This window comes from Narcine bancroftii, chromosome 4 (assembly GCF_036971445.1).
Source record: "Narcine bancroftii isolate sNarBan1 chromosome 4, sNarBan1.hap1, whole genome shotgun sequence".
Classification (NCBI taxonomy): domain Eukaryota; kingdom Metazoa; phylum Chordata; class Chondrichthyes; order Torpediniformes; family Narcinidae; genus Narcine; species Narcine bancroftii.
The window spans coordinates 256365930-256384923 of record NC_091472.1 but is presented as its reverse complement, the minus strand read 5'-3'; the positions used below and the strand labels follow the sequence as shown (position 1 = coordinate 256384923).

At 38.8% G+C, this 18994-nt stretch overlaps 1 protein-coding gene across 1 annotated transcript in view; it reads left to right on the top strand.

Annotated features, from left to right (window-relative positions):
• slc15a2 (solute carrier family 15 member 2) overlaps nucleotides 1-18994 on the top strand; it is an 89153-nt gene that overhangs the window by 60879 nt on the left and 9280 nt on the right. Inside the window, exons 17-19 of the mRNA XM_069934808.1 lie at nucleotides 2765-2929; nucleotides 4368-4414; nucleotides 12757-12867. Of these exons, the coding sequence (XP_069790909.1) occupies nucleotides 2765-2929; nucleotides 4368-4414; nucleotides 12757-12867 (323 nt within the window). The remainder of the gene's footprint in view (nucleotides 1-2764; nucleotides 2930-4367; nucleotides 4415-12756; nucleotides 12868-18994) is intronic.

Here is an 18994-nt window from a genome sequence, read left to right as displayed (position 1 = left end):
TGTCCCCCATCGGCGTGATTGGGCTTGACTAGGTCTTGGAATCAGATCAGATCAGTTCAGGTGTAAAATAAATCTGCCAGCAGAAGTTTTCACATCGAGCCTAACAGGAGACCATGAGTTCTGTTGACATTTCTATTTGGAGTCAGTTTTGAGGTGAGGGTGCGGAGGGGCGATGGTCATTACAACGAGGACAAGAGTGGGACAGGGAGGGGCAAAGGATGATGGACAGATGGGGAGGGTAAGGGGTGGAGTTTGGGAGGCAGTTGATTGACAGGTGCCAGACAAAAGGAAAGATAGGCAAAAGGAAAATGTGTCAGACGGTTGAAGGTAAGTCATGAAGCTGGAGAAGGCTGTTGGAGGGTGATATTTTTCTCCTTGGATTCTAATTTCATGCCTGTGTGGAGTTTTCAACCATTGTCTGGTCATGCCCTGGTCAGCATTGTGAGTTCTAGTCACAGCTCACCAAGCATCCCTCTCATTGCCGGGTTGACTTAGGAACTGTTCTTTCCCACTGTTATCAGACTCCCGAATGAACCCCACTATTGAAATGTCACGCTGGCTTTGCTGCTCTTTGTCTGCACCTCTGGACCGTGTCTTACTTGCCTTACTTGTCTCGCTGGCCTGCCTGCAAAACAAACTATCACTACATACTCACCCTGATCCCTAAAATGTCTTTTTAAGTTCTACAATCCTCTCATATCTCAGCCAATTCTAATCCCACAGGGTGGGTGGCATGGCTAACACAGCACTGTTTGGTGTGGTCTGTGAGGAGTTTGTACGTTCTCTCCATGACCTACGTGGATTTCCTCTGGGTGCTCCAGTTTCTACCCACTCTCCAAAAATGTACAGGATTGGTAGGTTAATTGGTCATATAGGTGTAAGTGGGCAGTACAGGCCAGATAGGCCTGTTACTGTGCTGCATCTCTAAATTAACTAACTCTAAAAATTAAATGTCCCTCAGTTTACAACCTTTCCTTCATGCATTTGGCTTCTTAACTCTGAATTTCTCCCATGAACCTTTCTATCTGTCCTCCATTCATCTCTGAACCTATGCCACTGTCAAGCTTTTATTCCCCTATCCTAACATCCTTATGTTTGTCTGTTTCTGTGAGGAACTCTCATTGCCAAATTATGGTGCCTTGATGAGACCATATGTGTTGTGTTGTTTTGTTGTTGTTACCTGAGAAAGAGTCTGTTGTCTATCTCATTGTCGATCCTTGCATCTGATGAAATGGTGCAGCCGAGATAGGTAAACTGGTTGACCGTTTTGAGTTTTGTGTGCCCGATGGAGATGTGGGGGGGCTGGTAGTCATGGTGGGGAGCTGGCTGATGGAGGACCTCAGTTTTCTTCAGGCTGACTTCCAGGCCAAACATTTTGGCAGTTTCCGCAAAGCAGGACGTCAAGTGCTGAAGAGCTGGCTCTGAATGGGCAACTAAAGCGGCATCATCTGCAAAGAGTAGTTCACGGACAAGTTTCTCTTGTGTCTTGGTGTGAGCTTGCAGGCGCCTCAGATTGAAGAGACTGCCATCCGTGCGGTACCGGATGTAAACAGCGTCTTCATTGTTGGGGTCTTTCATGGCTTGGTTCAGCATCATGCTGAAGAAGATTGAAAAGAGGGTTGGTGCGAGAACACAGCCTTGCTTCACGCCATTGTTAATGGAGAAGGGTTCAGAGAGCTCATTGCTGTATCTGACCCGACCTTGTTGGTTTTCGTGCAGTTGGATAATCATGTTGAGGAACTTTGGGGGACATCCGATGCGCTCTAGTATTTGCCAAAGCCCTTTCCTGCTCACGGTGTCGAAGGCTTTGGTGAGGTCAACAAAGGTGATGTAGAGTCCTTTGTTTTGTTCTCTGCACTTTTCTTGGAGCTGTCTGAGGGCAAAGACCATGTCAGTGGTTCCTCTGTTTGCGCACAAAAGAGTCTGGAAAAACAACCAACTGAAAAACCTCACAAAGATAAGCGTATACAGAGCCGTTGTCATACCCACACTCCTGTTCGGCTCCGAATCATGGGTCCTCTACCGGCACCACCTACGGCTCCTAGAACGCTTCCACCAGCGTTGTCTCCGCTCCATCCTCAACATCCATTGGAGCGCTCACACCCCTAACGTCGAGGTACTCGAGATGGCAGAGGTCGACAGCATCGAGTCCACGCTGCTGAAGATCCAGCTGCGCTGGATGGGTCACGTCTCCAGAATGGAGGACCATCGCCTTCCCAAGATCGTATTATATGGCGAGCTCTCCACTGGCCACCGTGACAGAGGTGCACCAAAGAAAAGGTACAAGGACTGCCTAAAGAAATCTCTTGGTGCCTGCCACATTGACCACCGCCAGTGGGCTGATAACGCCTCAAACCGTGCATCTTGGCGCCTCACAGTTTGGCGGGCAGCAGCCTCCTTTGAAGAAGACCGCAGAGCCCACCTCACTGACAAAAGGCAAAGGAGGAAAAACCCAACACCCAACCCCAACCAACCAATTTTCCCTTGCAACCGCTGCAATCGTGTCTGCCTGTCCCGCATCGGACTGGTCAGCCACAAACGAGCCTGCAGCTGACGTGGACTTTTTACCCCCTCCATAAATTTTCGTCCGCGAAGCCAAGCCAAAGAAGACCTGAGAAAGAAAACCATGGAGCAAATGTGATGGTCATGAGACAGATTGCAAATTTTCTTGTGTATTTTACAGTGGTAACGTTTCTACGGAAATCTAAGTTGTATTATATCATTATGCCTTTAAAAAATCTGAAATGTATCTTTGATGTTACAGGATCCAGATCATTACATAAAGTTGCAGCTCGATTCCAAAAACCAATCCTTCAGTTTTGATTTGACCTATGAAGGCAAGAGTACACTGTGTCAACAAACTGTCAGCGAGACCAATGCCTACAGCATTCTCCTCTATAAAGAGAGTACAATCCTGCATTGCAAAATGGTAGGTATTAACCATTGCCCAGAACCTTTAAGCTTGGCTAAATGAGTCGGACAAACATTCCGGTGAATGTTGTAAGAATTACTTCACCCCTGATCGGATCATGCTTTCTTTTAAAGGGCAATCACTACTTAAGAGTCTCTGAAGCACAGTTGAATGCACAAATGTGCTGGAGAAACTCAGCAGGTCAGGCAGCATCCAAAGGAGCTAGAGGGTAACAACGTTTCGGGCCTGGGCCCTTCGTCAGGAATAAGGGTTCAGGCCGAGACGTTGGTTACAGAAATTATCCGTGCAACCTGCTGAGTTTCTCCAGCACATCTGTGTACTGATTTTGACCCCGCTATCTGCAGGTTTTGTTAAATGTTAGAGGAACTCAGCTGGTCTTGCAGTGTCCATAGCCAGTAAAGATATATTACCGACATTTCCAACCTGAGCCCTTCTTCGAGGTATGAGTAAAAGGTAGGCAGGCGCCTGAATTAAAAGGCTGGAGAAAAGGGGAGGGGTGCAGGCAATCAATTCTCACCTTTCCTCTCTCCTGTCCTTCTACCCATAGCTAAAGATCACCTTTTGTCTGTTGGTCTGTACTCCTCACCCTCCCCATTTTTCCTTCTTACCTTGAAGAAGGGCTCAGGCTCGAAAAGTCAGTAATATATCTTTACCTCCTATGGACGCTGTGAGACCTGCTGAGTTCCTCCAGCATTTCTGTGTTTTTACTACAATCACAGCATCTACAGATTTTCATGTTTTACACTGCAGATTTTCTGGTTTCATGCCACACCAGCAAGGGGGAGATGCAATTAAATACACCACCACTGGAGGGCAGAGTGATACTACTTATCACTGAGTGGGTGAAATTCCCCACTGCTCTGTTGTTAACTGTTCTGATTGGTGTGACATTGGGATTAGTGCTGGGATCTTATTTTATCATTAATGTACAATGACGGAGGCATCAAAAGGCCTGTTGGTAAATTTGAACATGACAACTCAGATTCAGTGCAAGAGTGTATATATGTGAGTGAGGGAGCAGGTGTGAGTGTGTCAGTCATTATGTATGTAAGTGTGAGTTATTGTGTGTGTGTGTGAATGTGAGATAGTCATTGTGTCTGTGTGCGCATGTGAAAGGGAGAGCTGGACAGTCATTGTGTGTGTGTGAGAGAGTGAACTGGACAGTCGTGTGTGTGTGTGTGTGTGTGTGTGTGTGTGTGAGAGAGAGAGAGAGAGCGCTGGTCAGTTGTGTGTATATGAGAGGGAGAGCTGGACAGTCGTGTGTGAGAGAGAGCGAGAGCTGGACAGTCATGTGTGTGAGAGAGCGAGCTGGACAGTCATTGTGTGTGTGCGGTGGAGAGAGTTCAGGGGAATTTTGCCCTCTTGCGAAGTAGGAAATATAAAACCTGTTCCTCGCACCTTCCTGAACTAGTCATTCTCTTGCCTTTCCACCCAGCTGCAAGATGAAAAGTCCAAACCAGAGAAGGGAAAAGCCACCGTGAGGTAGGTCCTTTCCTTCAACCTCATTCTTGCCTCAAACTCTTTGTTCACCGGGGAGCGTAGCAAGATGGCGTAGAAGACGTGTGGTCCACCTTTCCCCAGCTGGATTATTAAATACCAATTTTAAAAATTACAAAAGTGGTTATTAATAATATATACAGCTTTTTGAACAACAGTGATTCATTATGGCTACTAATGTGAAGAACTTCAGAAGAAACTACCATATAAAAATGTAGAAGAACTGAGGCCTACCTGTACAGCTGAATCCACGGAGTTATTGTTGGGAGCCTCCAAGCCTCAAAAGGACTCCTGCCGTTCAAGCTGGACCTCGGCGCTGATCCTGCAGTCGCAAGATGGAGCCGACATTCTGGTGAGTTCGGTCGTGGCTGACCGACAAAGGGGCCCATGAGCCTGCGACATTGCTGGGTGGCCCGGGGATGCGCAGTGTAGCATCGGATGACACTCCTGCGCATCCGGCAGTTCTGCCGGGCATGCGTGGGGAATCCTGGGTCTGAGAACCTTTGGAGAAAATGTGGGCATGGATGTCCAAACCCACAGCCACACAGTCAAAAGACCTATGGTGACTGAAGAAGAAGAGGAACTTAACTTATTGGAATTTGCCCAGGAGGAGCAGCCTGCAGTTAAAGAAGGTAGACCTCAAAAAGTGGCTATGGAATCTGGATTGGACTCAGTGTTCACTGTTTGGAAGGGATTGCTTGCCAAATGGACAATATGTCAAAACAAATGTAAACTCAAATGACCCAAGGATTAATGGAGATGAAAACAAAAATGAATACTTGTGTGATAAAATGTCAACTATGAAACAAGAAATGACTAGTTAAGAGTGATATTAATAGATGTTTAAAATCTGTAGATATTGTACAAGATAATTTAAAAAAAATTGAAACAGCCTTTTCTGAATGTCAAAATCAGGTGGAACGCAATAGAGAAAAAAATTGAAAAAGTGGAATTGTAAATTGAGGGATTCAAAAAAAGGATTTATTGAAGAAGATTGATTCATTGGAAAATCAAAGCCGAAGAAATAATGTGAAAATAGTTGGTCTTCCAGAGGACATTGAAGGTTCCGATCCAATAATTTTTTTAAAACTTTGGATCCCAGAGGTACTGGGTAAAGTGCTTTTTCCTGAAGGTTTGGAACTGGATCGAGCCCATAGAGCGTTGAGGAAAAAACCACTTCCAGGACAAACACAGAGGGCAGTCTTGATTCGTTGTTTGAAATATCAAGATAGAGAAATTATTTTACGAATGACGGTACAGAAAGTGCGGCAGAGTCAATCCCCGTTGATGGTTCAAAGTAATAGTGTTTTTTTTAATGCCGATTTGAGTCAAGAGGTTATTAGAAGACAACGGAAATTTAATTTGGCTAAACATGTCTTATGGCAAAAGGGCTATAAGTTTGCTTTTCGTTATCCTGCAATTTTGTAGGTTTTTTACTGAAACTTTCAATCTCAATTTTTTGAGAATGATCATGATGCCTTGGTTTTTGCTAATTCATTGCCTGAGTTGTGAAGAAATGGGCCATCTTCATCATCGTCTCCTAAGAGGAGGGTAAACGGAAATGGAAATGGGTATGGAAAGAATGGAAAGAAAGAAGAGTTGACGCAAAGTCTTCTTGACATTGAAGATACGGAACAATCAATGGGCTTGGAATCATTGGGTTGAATATATTTATTATATTTGATTGTTCTTAATTACATAATGAATATGTATCTGACTGGGGGGGGGGTGGATGACACAGAAAGCTTTGACTGTCATCTACCACTAGTGGGCTTACCACACCCATATTTTTAGGGTGTTACTACCTTTGGATGGTTTTTTAAATTTTTTTTGTTTATTGAGAGGTGGGATTTTTTTGCTTTTGAAGAATTATAAAGGGGAGCATTATTTTATAGATTGTCAATATATTAGTAGCTAGTAAAAATGTCTACTTTGAATTTTGCAACTTTTAATGTTCAGGAATTAAATAATCCAATTAAGTGAAAGAGGGTATTGGCTTATATTAAAAAAATAAAAATTGATATTGCCTTTTTACAAGAAACACATTTGACTGAAAAGGAACATTTTAAATTGAAAAGAGATTGGGTTGGTCATGTGTTTTCTTTTTCTTTTAATTCTTTGATTCATAAAAAATTACCATTTGAATTGGAATCTTCAGAGGGAAATGTTGGTAGAGTTTTACGGGTAAACTGTAAAATCTTTTCTGAATCTTGGACTTTGTTTAATCTTTATGCACCTAACATAGATGATGAGCGGTTTATTTCAAAAGCTTTTTTACTGTTAACTCAAACTAATGAAAATATTTTAGTTGCGGTAGATTTTAATTGTGTTTTTGATCCTTTATTGGACAGAAACCTGAAGAGTATAAGGAAATCAAAGATGGCAATACAAATCTATGTGTTGATGAAATATTTAAATCTGGTAGATATTTGGAGAAAGGTTAATCCTACAGAGAAAGATTTTTCTTTTTATTCATCATGACATGATTCGTTTTCTAGAATTAATTTCTTTTTGGTATCAGCACATTTACAGGGTAGAGCACTGCAAGCCGAATATAAAAGTAGAGTTATATCAGACTTTTTTTCCTGTGAAAGTTCAGAAGTGGTACGTTCGTCGTATAGATGGAGGTTTAATGCAATGTTATGGAAAAAACAGAGTTTGTTACTTTTGTTAAAGAGCATATCTTTATTTTTGACTGAGAATATTAATTCTGTGGGTAATCATTTTGTAGTATGGGACACGTTAAAAGCTTATTTGAAGGGACAGGTTATTAGTTATTCTATGAAAGTTAAGAAACAATATATGGCAGAAGGTTTAATGTTGGAAAATCAGATTTCTGAGTTAAAGATTTTCAGAAGGATGTGACTGAAGACAAAAAAGTTCCCTTAGCGAAATTGAAATACTTTACAAACTTATCAGTTTGAGTGTTTAATTAATCGATCTAAACAACATTATTATGAGTTGGGAGAAAGAGCTCACAAGGTACTTGCTTGGCAATTGAACCCTGAACAGGCATCTCGGACTATTAATGCCGTTAAAAAGAATTAAATAATTACTTATAAGCCTCAGGAAATTAATGATCAGTTTTATTAATTCTATTAAAAATTATATGCTTCTGAGGGGAAGCAGGATAATGATTCTATTGAATCTTATTTATCTAAATTAAGGTTACCGGTATTAGATGAGAAAGATATTCAGGAATTGGAATCTCCATTTACAGATTTTGAAATCAAGGAAGCTGTACAGGAAATGCCAAATGGAAAGTCCCCAGGGGACGATGGATTTCCTGTGGAATTTTATAAATTTTTTTACGATGATTTATCTAATGTAGTTGGAGATGTGTTAAAACAAGTTACTGAAGAACAGAAGTTGCCAGAATCTTGTTCAAGTGCTTTAATAACTGTTATTCCAAAAAAAGATAGAGATCCATTAAAAGTGTCTTCATATAGACCTATTTCTTTATTAAATGTAGATTATAAAATTATAGCAAAAGTATTAGCTACATACTTACCTAAGTTGATACATAGTGATCAAACAGGTTTTATTAAGAACAGAAATGCATCAGATAATATTCTTCGATTAATTACTTTGATCAATTCATACCGAAAGCAGCCTAACTGAAAGCACCATCAGCCTATGGTGGTTGCATTAGATGCAGAAAAGCCTTTTGATAGGGTTGAGTGGGATTTTTTATTTAAGGTGTTAGAAAAATTTAAATTCGGCCCTTTTTTATTGGTTTGGTTAAAGCTTTATATACAAACCTGATTGCTAGGGTGGTGACAAATGGTCAGATTTCTTTACCATTTAGGTTGACTCGTTCAACTTGGCAGGGCTGTCCATTGTCACCAGCCTTATTTGTGTTGGCTATTGAACCATTAGCTCAGATTATTAGACAAAATTATGAAATTAGAGGGATGAAGGTTATGAATGAAGAATATAAGATTAATTTATTTGCAGATGATGTATTGATATATTTGATGGAACCGGAACAGTCGTTGAAGCAGTTACAAGAGTGTTTGTCAAAATTTGGAGAATTGACAGGATATAAAGTTAATTGGAATAAAAGTGAAATTTTACCAAATGGAATAGGAGATTATTCAGAATTTAAAACTATTACAAAATTAAGGTGGACAAATAAAATTAAATATTTTGGTGTGTTTTTAGACATTAATTATCAGTCATTGTATCAGTTAAATTATGTGCCTATTTTAAAATGGATTAAAGCTGATTTGATTAATGGTTAAATCAATGCAGGAAATGAAACTTATGGATATATGGAGGAGGCAGCACCCAAGAGAGAAGGAATACTCATATTATTCGAGTAGACATAAAACATACTCAAGGATTGATATGTTTTTGTTGTCGGCCCATATTCAAGGGAGAGTTAGAAAAACTGAATATAAAGCTAGATTGCTATCTGATTACTCACCCCTGTTATTAGCAATAAAACTGAAGGGCATCCCACCAAGAACATATAGATGGAGATTAAACTCCATGCTACTAAAAGACAGGAATTTAGAGAATTTATTGAATGCCAAATTAAAATGTACTTTGAAATAAATACAGAATCAGTGAAAGACAAATTTATATTATGGGATGCAATGAAAGCCTACATTAGAGGGCAGATAATAAGTTATGTAACTAAGATGAAAGAGGACTACAATCGGGAAATAGAACAGTTGGAAAGGGAGATAGAAAGTACAAAAAAAAACAAACAACAAGGGAAGATATAACAAAAAGAAGAGAATTGGTGGACAAAAAAATAAAATACGAAACACTACAAATGTATAAGGTATTATGTATTATGTAATGAAAATAAAGCAAAAGTATTATGAGCTAGGAGAAAAAAAACACACAAAATATTAGTCTGGCAACTTAAAACAGAACAAGCTAAAGGAATCAAGGCATCAAGGAAAAAGGACAAACAAATTACATATAATCCAATGGAGATTAATGAGAACTTTAAGGAATTTTATGAACAATTATACCAAACTGAGAACGAGGGGAAAGAAGACAAAATAGAAGAGTTTTTAAGTAAAATTGAACTGCCAAAATTGCAATGAGGAGCAAAACAAGCTGATAAAACCATTTGAAATAGAGGAAATACAGGATATATTAAAAAAGCTGCCAAACAATAAAACACCTGCAGAGGATGGATTCCCAATAGAATTCTATAAAACATTTAAAGAGTTATTAAATCCTCCTCTCCTGGAAGTAATGAACCAGATAGAAGAAACACAAAGCTTGCCAGATTCATGTAAGACAGCAATAATTACAGTAATACCAAAGAGGGGAAGGATCCACTAACATCAACATCATATAGACCAATATCTCTACTTAATTCAGATTATAAGATAATAGCAAAACTCTTAGCAATCAGATTGGCTGACTGTGTACCAAAAATGGTAAAACAAGATCAAACTGGATTTATTAAGAAAAGACGAACAGCAGATAATGTCTGTAAATTTATTAATTTAATTTATGCAGTTCAAGGAAATAAGATGCCAACAGTGGCTGTTGCTTTAGATGCAGAAAAAGGCTTTGACAGGGTAGAATGGAATTATTTATTCAAAGTATTACAGAGGTTCAACCTACTAGAAAAATATATTAATTGGATTAAAGCATTATATAATGGACCATTGGCGAAGGTGACAGTAAATGGATATGTATCGAACCAATTTAAATTAAGTAGGTCAACTAGGCAGGGATGTCCACTATCTCCCTCACTGTTCGCTTTAGCAATAGAACCATTGGCAGAACTGATAAGAACAGAAAATAAATTATAAGGGATAAAAATCAGTATAAAATAAATTATAAGGGATAAAAATCAGTATAAAATCAGGTATAAAATCAGTTTATTTGCAGGTGACATCATAATATATTTAACAGAACCAGAAATATCAATAAAAGAACTACATAAGAAATTGAAAGATTATGGAGAAATATCGGGGTACAAGATAAACGCAAATAAAAGTGAAGTGATGCCAATGAGTAATGCAGATTATACAGAATTTAAAAAAGGTTCACCATTTAAATGGCAAACACAAGCAATCCGATACCTAGGTATTAGATAATAATTTAAGCCACCTGTACAAATTAAATTATCAGCCATTAATGAAGAAATTACAGGAAGATTTAGAACAGTGGAAAGAATTACCACTAACATTGATAGGGAAGGTAAATTGCATTAAAATGAATGTCTTCCCAAGGTTACAATATTTATTTCAATCGTTACCAATTCCCTTAACAGAGAAATTCTTCAATGAACTAAAGAGAATAATAAGGACATTTTTATGGAAAAGGGGGAAAACTGAGGATACCATTAGATAAATTAACAGAGTGGTATAAACAAGGTGGTTTGCAGTTACCAAACTTTAAAAATTATTATAGAGCAGCACAATTAAGGTATTTATCAGATTTTTATCAGACAAGGGATAAACCAGATTGGACAAAGACAAAGCTAGATAAAATAGGGGAGAAGGTACTGGAACATATATTTTATGTGGGATGAAAAGCTGGTGCAATATAAAAGCGCACCAGAACTGCATCATTTACTCAATATATGGAAGAAGATTCACTTAGAAAGGAAAAAAAAACAAATGACCAATTACCAAAAATGTGAGAAATAAATTAAAAAAAAAAGCTGATTTGATTAAGTGGAAATATTTTCCATTAACTTTGATTGGTAGGGTCAATTGTATTAAAATGAATATTTTTCCCCTGAATTCAATACTTATTTCAGTCTATACCTTGTTTACTTTCAAAGGGTTTTTTTTCAGGATTTAAATAAGACAGTGCGAGAGTTTTTATGGAAAGGTAAATTAGCTCAAATGACATTGTATAAACTTACATGGAAATATGCATTAGGTGGACTTCAGTTATCACATTTTAAAAATTATTATGAAGCGGCCCAGTTGAAGTTTATTTGTAGGTTGATGGATCTAGATCAACCTCCAAGCTGGGCTAAGGTGGAAATGGCATGTATTTCTGAGGTTGAGGTACATGAATTTATATTTTGTTGGAACTTGAATTTGTTACAGGAACATAATATGCCAGTATTGAAACATTTGCTAAAGATCTGGATTTTTAAAAAATAGGGTTTCGGGATCAAAAGATAAATTATTAATTTTAACTCAATTGTATAATAACCAGCTTATTTCTTTTTCAATGTTTAATAATTATTTAAAGAGTTGGGATTCTAAGGGTATAAAGACAATACAGGATTGCTTTGAAGAGGGACAATTTCTTTCTTTTAATCAATTGAGAGAGAGATTTGATATATCTGTAAAATTCTTTGTTTGTGTATTACCAACTTAGAGCCTTGGTAAAGGATAATTATGGTAGAGAGATGAATTTACATACTTTGTCGAGATTTGAGTCTTTGATTTCCTCTGTACCAAAGAAGGGTTATAGTTTGGTTATGTATAATCTGTTGCAAGATAATATGGATAAGTCGGATTGGGAAAAATCTAAACTTAAATGGGAGAGTGATTTAGTGTTTATTTTTCCTGAAGATAATTGGGCAGATATGTGTCAGGATAAAGTAATTAAATTGACTAATGTAAGATATGGAATGGTTAATTATAATTTTTTACATCAATTATATTTGACTCCAGAGAAAATGAAAAAATATGGGTTTAGTAATTCAGATTCATGTTTTAGATGTGATTCATGTATTGGAGCTTTTTTACATGCTGTTTGGACTTGTGTTAAAGTTCAACCATTTTGGAAAGGAATTAAAGTAGTTTTGGAAAAACTGTATAACTTTACATTACCATTAGACCCAATGATTTTCTTGTTGGGTAATTTGATTTTGTTGAGAGGATTGGGTTTGGATAAAATTCAAATTGCTTTTGTACATTTGGTGTTATCAGTAGCGTGTAAATGTGTTGTGAGTACTTGGAAAGGCAATACAGAGATGAATATACTATGTTGGCAAAATGAATTGAAAACTTGTATTATTATGGAAAAAAATTACCTATAATTAAATGATAATTATTTCTTTTTTGTTAGTAAATGGTCTCTATATTTGGAATATATGCATCTAGATACACTTTGAATTGTTATTAACATTTATAATTTTTTAATATATATAATTTATATTCTTGGTTCCCCTTAAGGGAGCTGGCTGAAGGGGTGGGAGGGTGGGATTGGGTTTTCTTTTCTGTTTTTTGTTTAAAGTTTTTTTTTGTTTTTTATATATATATCTTTGTAAAATTAATTTTTGATTATTACTAGACTGTATGTTATGTTTTTTCTATCTTTAAATAAAGTTTGAAAAAAAAAACTGTTCACCTTCCCACTCAAGGCCTGGTTTGTGTCCACAGAATCGTGAATGCCTACGGCAAAGACATGAACTTCACACTTGGTCACGAGCAGCTCGGGACTGTGGATGCGAACTACAGCAGCTCCGCATACACAGTAGTGACTCGAGGACAGTAAGTGGAGGTTTGCTACAGTACAAGGCTCATTTGCCACAGAACAAGATGGAGTAGCCACCTTTTTTGGGGGCAGAGTGTTATATTTCACCTGTGTACAGATAGTAGAGCCAGTGCTTAAGCCTCAGATCAGTACATGCATACAAAATCAAAATCTTGCAGATCATGGAAATCAAACTTGTAGAGCTTACAAGCTGGATAAATGGGATGAGAAATGGCAGATGAAATTTAATGCAGACAAGTGTGATATGTTGCATTTTGGAAGAACAAACCAAGAAAGAACGGGGAAGGTAAATGGTTAGGCACTGAGGAGTGCAGTAAAACAGAGGTATCTATGAATGCAGATATGTTTGGCGCCCTCCATAATATTTGGGACAAAGACACTTTTTTCCTTTATTTGGCCTTCTGGTCCACAGTTTTAAATTTGTAATTAAACAATTCAGATGTAATTAAAGTGCATATTCCAGATTTTATTCCAGGTTATTGTATACCTTTTGGTTGACCGTGAAGAAATTACAACACTTTTCAGACATAATGTTTGGGACATTTGGCTTCACAGGTGTTTGTGAGTACTCAGGTCTGTTTAATTGCTTCATTGGTGCAGATATACCAAAATTAGCCTTACTTATAAGCTTTGGGTCATCTTTGGAGTCTGTAGTTGCCATTTTTCCACATGACAATGAATGTTAAAGAAGCCATGATGAGGCTGAAGAACAAGAATAAAACAATAAGAGACGTCACCAAAATGTTAGGATTACCAAAAACAACTGTTTGGAACATCATTAAGAAGATAGAGCTCAGTAATCGCAAAGGGACTGGAATTCCAAGGAAGACCTCCACTGCTGATGACCGAAGAATTCTCATCATAATGAAGGAAATCCCCAAACAGATCAGAAACACTCTTCCGGATGTGAATATGTCAATCACTACTGTCCTCATTAGGCTTCATGACCAGAAATACAGAGGCTGCACTGAAAGATGCAAACCAAGGCAATGATGGTATGCTTTGGATCTTGGGAAGTTCCTTTACTCCGCCACACTTTCCTCTTGCCATCACTTTGCTATAAGTTAATCTTGGTCTCATCTGCACACAAGACCTTTTCCAGAATTCTGCAGGATCTTTTAAATGCTCCTTGGCAAACTAATCTGCTTCTGTGATGAACTAGTGGTTTGCATTATGCAGTGTAGCCTCTTTATTTCTGTTCGTGAAGTTTTCAGCAGACATTGACATATCCACACCTTCCCCCGAAGAGTGTTTCTGATCTGACGGACATGCTTTTGGGGATTTTCTTCATTATGATGAGGATTCTTCTGTCTTCAGAAGAGGAGGTCTTCCTTGACCTATCAGTCTCTTTGCGATTACTGAGCTTACCAGTATGCTATTTCTTAATAATGATGTTCCAAACAGTTGTTTTCGATAATCCTAAGGTTTGGGCGATGTCTCTTACTGTTTTATTCTTGTTCTTCAGCCTCATCATGGCTTCTGGTCCTAATGTTGAAAAATGGCAGATACACACTCAAAAGTTGATCCAAAGCTTAAGCAAACCTAGCTCTTGTATACTGGCACCAATGAAGCAATTAAACATACCTGAGTACCCACAAACACCTGTGAAGCCAAATGTCCCAAACATTATGGTGCCTGAAATAGGGAACTCTATATAAAAAAAAATGCTGTAATTTCTACATGGTCAAACCAAAATGTATTCAAATAACCTTGAATAAAAACTAGAATGTGCATTTTAATTACATCTGAATTGTTTGATTACAAATTTAAAACTGTGGAGCACAGGGGCAAATAAAGGAAAAAAGAATCATTGTCCAAACATTATGGAGGGCACTGTAATTCTCTGAAACTGGCATCACAGATAAATAGGATTGTAAAGAGAGCTTTTGGCATATTGGCCTTCATAAATCAATGTGTTGAATACAGGAATTGGGATGTTATGGTAAAGTTGTATAAGACATTGGTGAGGCCAAATTTGGAGTGTTGTGTGCAGTTTTGGTCACCTAACTTCAGGAAAAATATCAATAGGATAGAAAGAGTGCAGAGATTTACTAGGATGTGGCCCATACTTCAGCCACTGAGTTAAAGGAAAAGGTCAAACAGGTTAGCTCTTTATTCTGTGGAGCAGAGAAGAATGGGGTATTTAAAATTATTAGAGGTATAGACAGAATAAATGTAGGTAGGCTTTTGCCACTGAGAGTAGGTGAAATACAGACTGGAGGGCATGAGTTGAGGGCATAAGGAGAAAGGTTTAGGGGGAACTTCTTCACACAGAGATTGGTAGGAGTGTGGAATGAGCTGCCAGCTGAAGTAGTGAATGCGAGCTCAATTTTAACATTTAAGAAGCATTTGGACAGATACATGGATGGGAGGGGTATGAATGGCTATGGACAGTGGAACCAGGCAGAATAATAGTTCAGCACAGACTAGAAGGGGTGAAGGGCCTGTTTTCTGTGCTGAAATGTTCTATGCACCAAGATACAGTGATAGATGTTGTTTTGTCAGCAGACCAGTACATCTTTCAGGTAAGACGAGTATGGAGTTACAGAGTGAGATCAGTTGATATGGAACAGAGGCAACAGAAGTTTACTCATGCGAGGATCATTCAGGAGTCCAAATGTGGTGGAAAATTGTCCTTCAATCTTGTGAAGTGATCTCATATTTGTGAATCTTCTTCCCAATGAGATGGGTAAAGAGAGTGTGGTCGGGGTGGGATGAATCTTTTAATATATTGGCTCTCAATGGGGCACCTGTAGAAGTTGTTGAGAGATGCTGGTGACATGTCGAATTTCATGGAACATAGAAATCTAAAGCACAGTACAGGCCCTTCGGCCCACGGTGTTGTGCTGACCTAATACCTACTCTAAAAACTGCCAAGAATTTCTCTACTACATAACCCTTCATTTTTTTTTCAGTTCCATGTACCTATCTTAACCCTTTGGACTCTGGCCATTTTTAACCTTTCATAATATCTACTCCAGACTGGATCCATGGGTAAACCAGAGTTGGTCGATCTGTTCAGTTATTAACACCGTATTATATCCGGCCATTCACTGTCCTGTTCATACCCTACATAGTCCTAGATACTCCAACAACAATTTGAATGTTCTTACCTTTACTTCCAGTACTTTTTCTTGTTGTGGAACTTGGCAAAGCAGCTGTTTTCCCTTGACCCTTTGCAAAGATACACTTTATGAACCAGCTGGTGATGGGTATAAAACCAGGACACAGAGTCCAAAGGTTAAAAGATCTTATTGTACCTGCATTCACCCCTATTACTGGCACCTCTGTGTGGAAAAAATCTACCTCTTTCATCCCCCCTGTACTTACTCCCAAGTACCTTAAAATTATGCCCCCTCTTCTTAGTAATTTCAGCCTTGGGAAAACCACCTCTGGCCATCCACTCGATCAATGCCTCTCATCATCTTGTACACCTCTTTCCTGTGGACATGGACCCCAAGACCACTCAGTTCTTCAGGCTTCTGCAATAAGAACAGAACATGTCAGGCAATATCAGTGGGAGAGAGAAACATGAACATCTCGGGTGGATGTTACCAGACTGCTCCCAGGGATGGCAGAACTAATGTGCAAAGAAAGTCTGGATAGGTGAGGGTGACACTGATTGTGATTTAAAGAATGAGAGGGGTCGTCACACTGACAGGAGTGGGCAGATTAGATGCAGGAACAATTTTCCTGATGGTGAGTAAGTTCAGAATAAGGGGGTCACAGACCAAGGTGTGACAGACTTGTGTTATTATTAATTTTTATGATTATATATATATATATATATAGCTCTTAGTAAAATTACTGGGTGGCTTTGGACAGGGCAAGATACCCAGGCTCTGTCAAGTGGGAGCCATCAAAGCCTTATCATTATTCAATTGGAAGCCAGTTTGCTCAAAGAGACAGCTTGACTGCTACTTCTTAGCAGGAAGAAGTTTGGTTATTATTCTCCATTGAAACCTAGAATAATGGCATTTACTCAGAAAACCATCTGGCCAAACAGAAGACCATTTGGTGTTGACTCATCTTTCTGAAGAAATGAAACTTCAAACAGAGCCATCAGTGATGTCATGTCAAATGATGAAGACTCTTCAAGAAAACATCTTTAATTTTGTGAACCAGATTATCTGACATCAGAAATGCAATGACATTCTATGAGAAAAGAACTGCTACTTTATTGATCACTAAAAATGATCACTTCGACTGTTTTTCTTTGTTAAGAGAAAGCAGTGTTGCTGGGCCATTTGTAATGGTCATTTCATCTAAAACCCTTGCCTGGTGTTGTGAAATCATTGTGGAAATCACAAGTTCTGTAAACTCCATGCAAGAGAGGGGAATTATGGAAAAATCATTCATCTGAAGAAACATTTCTCTGAAAGCAACTACATCAGAATTCGTGAGTTTTGAGAAGTTTGATGACTTGGCACCTCATCCACTTCATAATTACTCTAAGTTTCAATGCAAAAGATTTCTAAGACACTGAACTTTAAATTTTAATCATCTCTTCAGATTTGTGTCTAAACTGTAATGGTTTGGGATCTGCCACACACACATAAATATATATTTGCGCATAGTGGGGTTAAGTTTAGAGTTAAGTAAGAAATGTTATATTAATAGTTATTAATAAAAATTATTGTTTTGAAGATACCATTGTTTTGGTGAATTTCTATTGCTGCTGGTTTAGATTGTAACACCTGGTTTGTTATATTCAAAAGGGAGTTGGATGTGGCTATTGCAGAAAAAGCACGAATAGGATACTAAAGTCTTGTGATCAGCCATAATAGTATTGCATTTTAGACTATGAGGAGAGATTCAGTCATCTGGGACTGTACTCACTGGAATTTAGAAGAATGAAAGGGGATCTTATAGAAATGTATAAAATTATGGAAGGCAAAGACAAGATAGAAGTAGGATGTTGTTTCCATTGGTGGGGGAGACAAGAACTAGGTGATGTGGCTTCAAGCTCCAAGGTAGTAGATTTAGGACTGAGATGAGGATATATTTAAGCAAAGGTTGGATAGATTTTTGCAAAGTAGGGGAATTAAGAGATATGGGGAAAGGCAGGTAGGTGGAGGTGAGCCTTTCATCATATCAGCCATGAACTTATTAAATGGTGGAGCAGGCTCAATGGGCCGGATGGCCGACTCCTGCTCCTATCTCTTATATTCTTATGAATGGTGGATCAGGCTTGAAGGGCTGAATGGCCTTCTCCTACTTCCATATGCAGTGTTTCTATGGATAATTCTGGATCAGGACAGGGGAATAGTTGGGTACAGGCAAGCAAAAAGCTCAACAGTGTCGGGCTGTGTAGCGTAAATAAAAGCTCTCACAACTGGAGAAATAACAAACCCTTTTATGAGCTTATAACTATGGATAGTGTTTCACAGTGGTTTTCGGAAGGGTTCTGGATTTAGGCGGGAAACCTGGGTTATATGTGAGCAGATGGGGGAGGAGCCAGGAGGCAGAGCCAGACTCACCACAACACCCTACCATTGAATCCCAGTTTACTGCACACATGGATGATCCTGACACGCTCACTCTCCTCCTCCCAATGAAGATAAGTACGTGACCATGACAGCAACCCCCCTTCCCCCACCCCCCCAGCCTGAGAGCCATGCAAGGAGGCAACTGATGAACTGTCCCACTATGTAACGGTCCGGAGGGCTGACAATTCAGCCTGATCTTGTGTGGTAGTGCCAGATACTATTTGACTGGCCCTCTGGCTCTGATGCAGAACATGGACCGTCGATACACACTGTCTACCCTGCTGTTCTACCAGGAAGCGATAGATTGCGAAGTGACGCAAAAATTTCCCACTTCGTTTCCTGTGGAAAAATCACAGACTAACTTTTCACCCAATTCATCCAGGGTGACATCTTGAAGATGGAGACCAGAGTTGATCCAGCGATACTGGGTGAGATCAGGATCAGTGTGCTGTGCACGAGCCATGGCAGTGAAATCAATGGAAGAAGTTGTATGTGAGGTGTCAATAATGTGCCTGGACAGGGCATCAGCCACGACATTTGCTTTTCCTTGGATGTCCGATAAAAATTGTAGGATGAAGACCAAGTACCGAATCTCTCTGGGCGAGTAGAGGTGTGAGCTTGTATTTGCAGTATG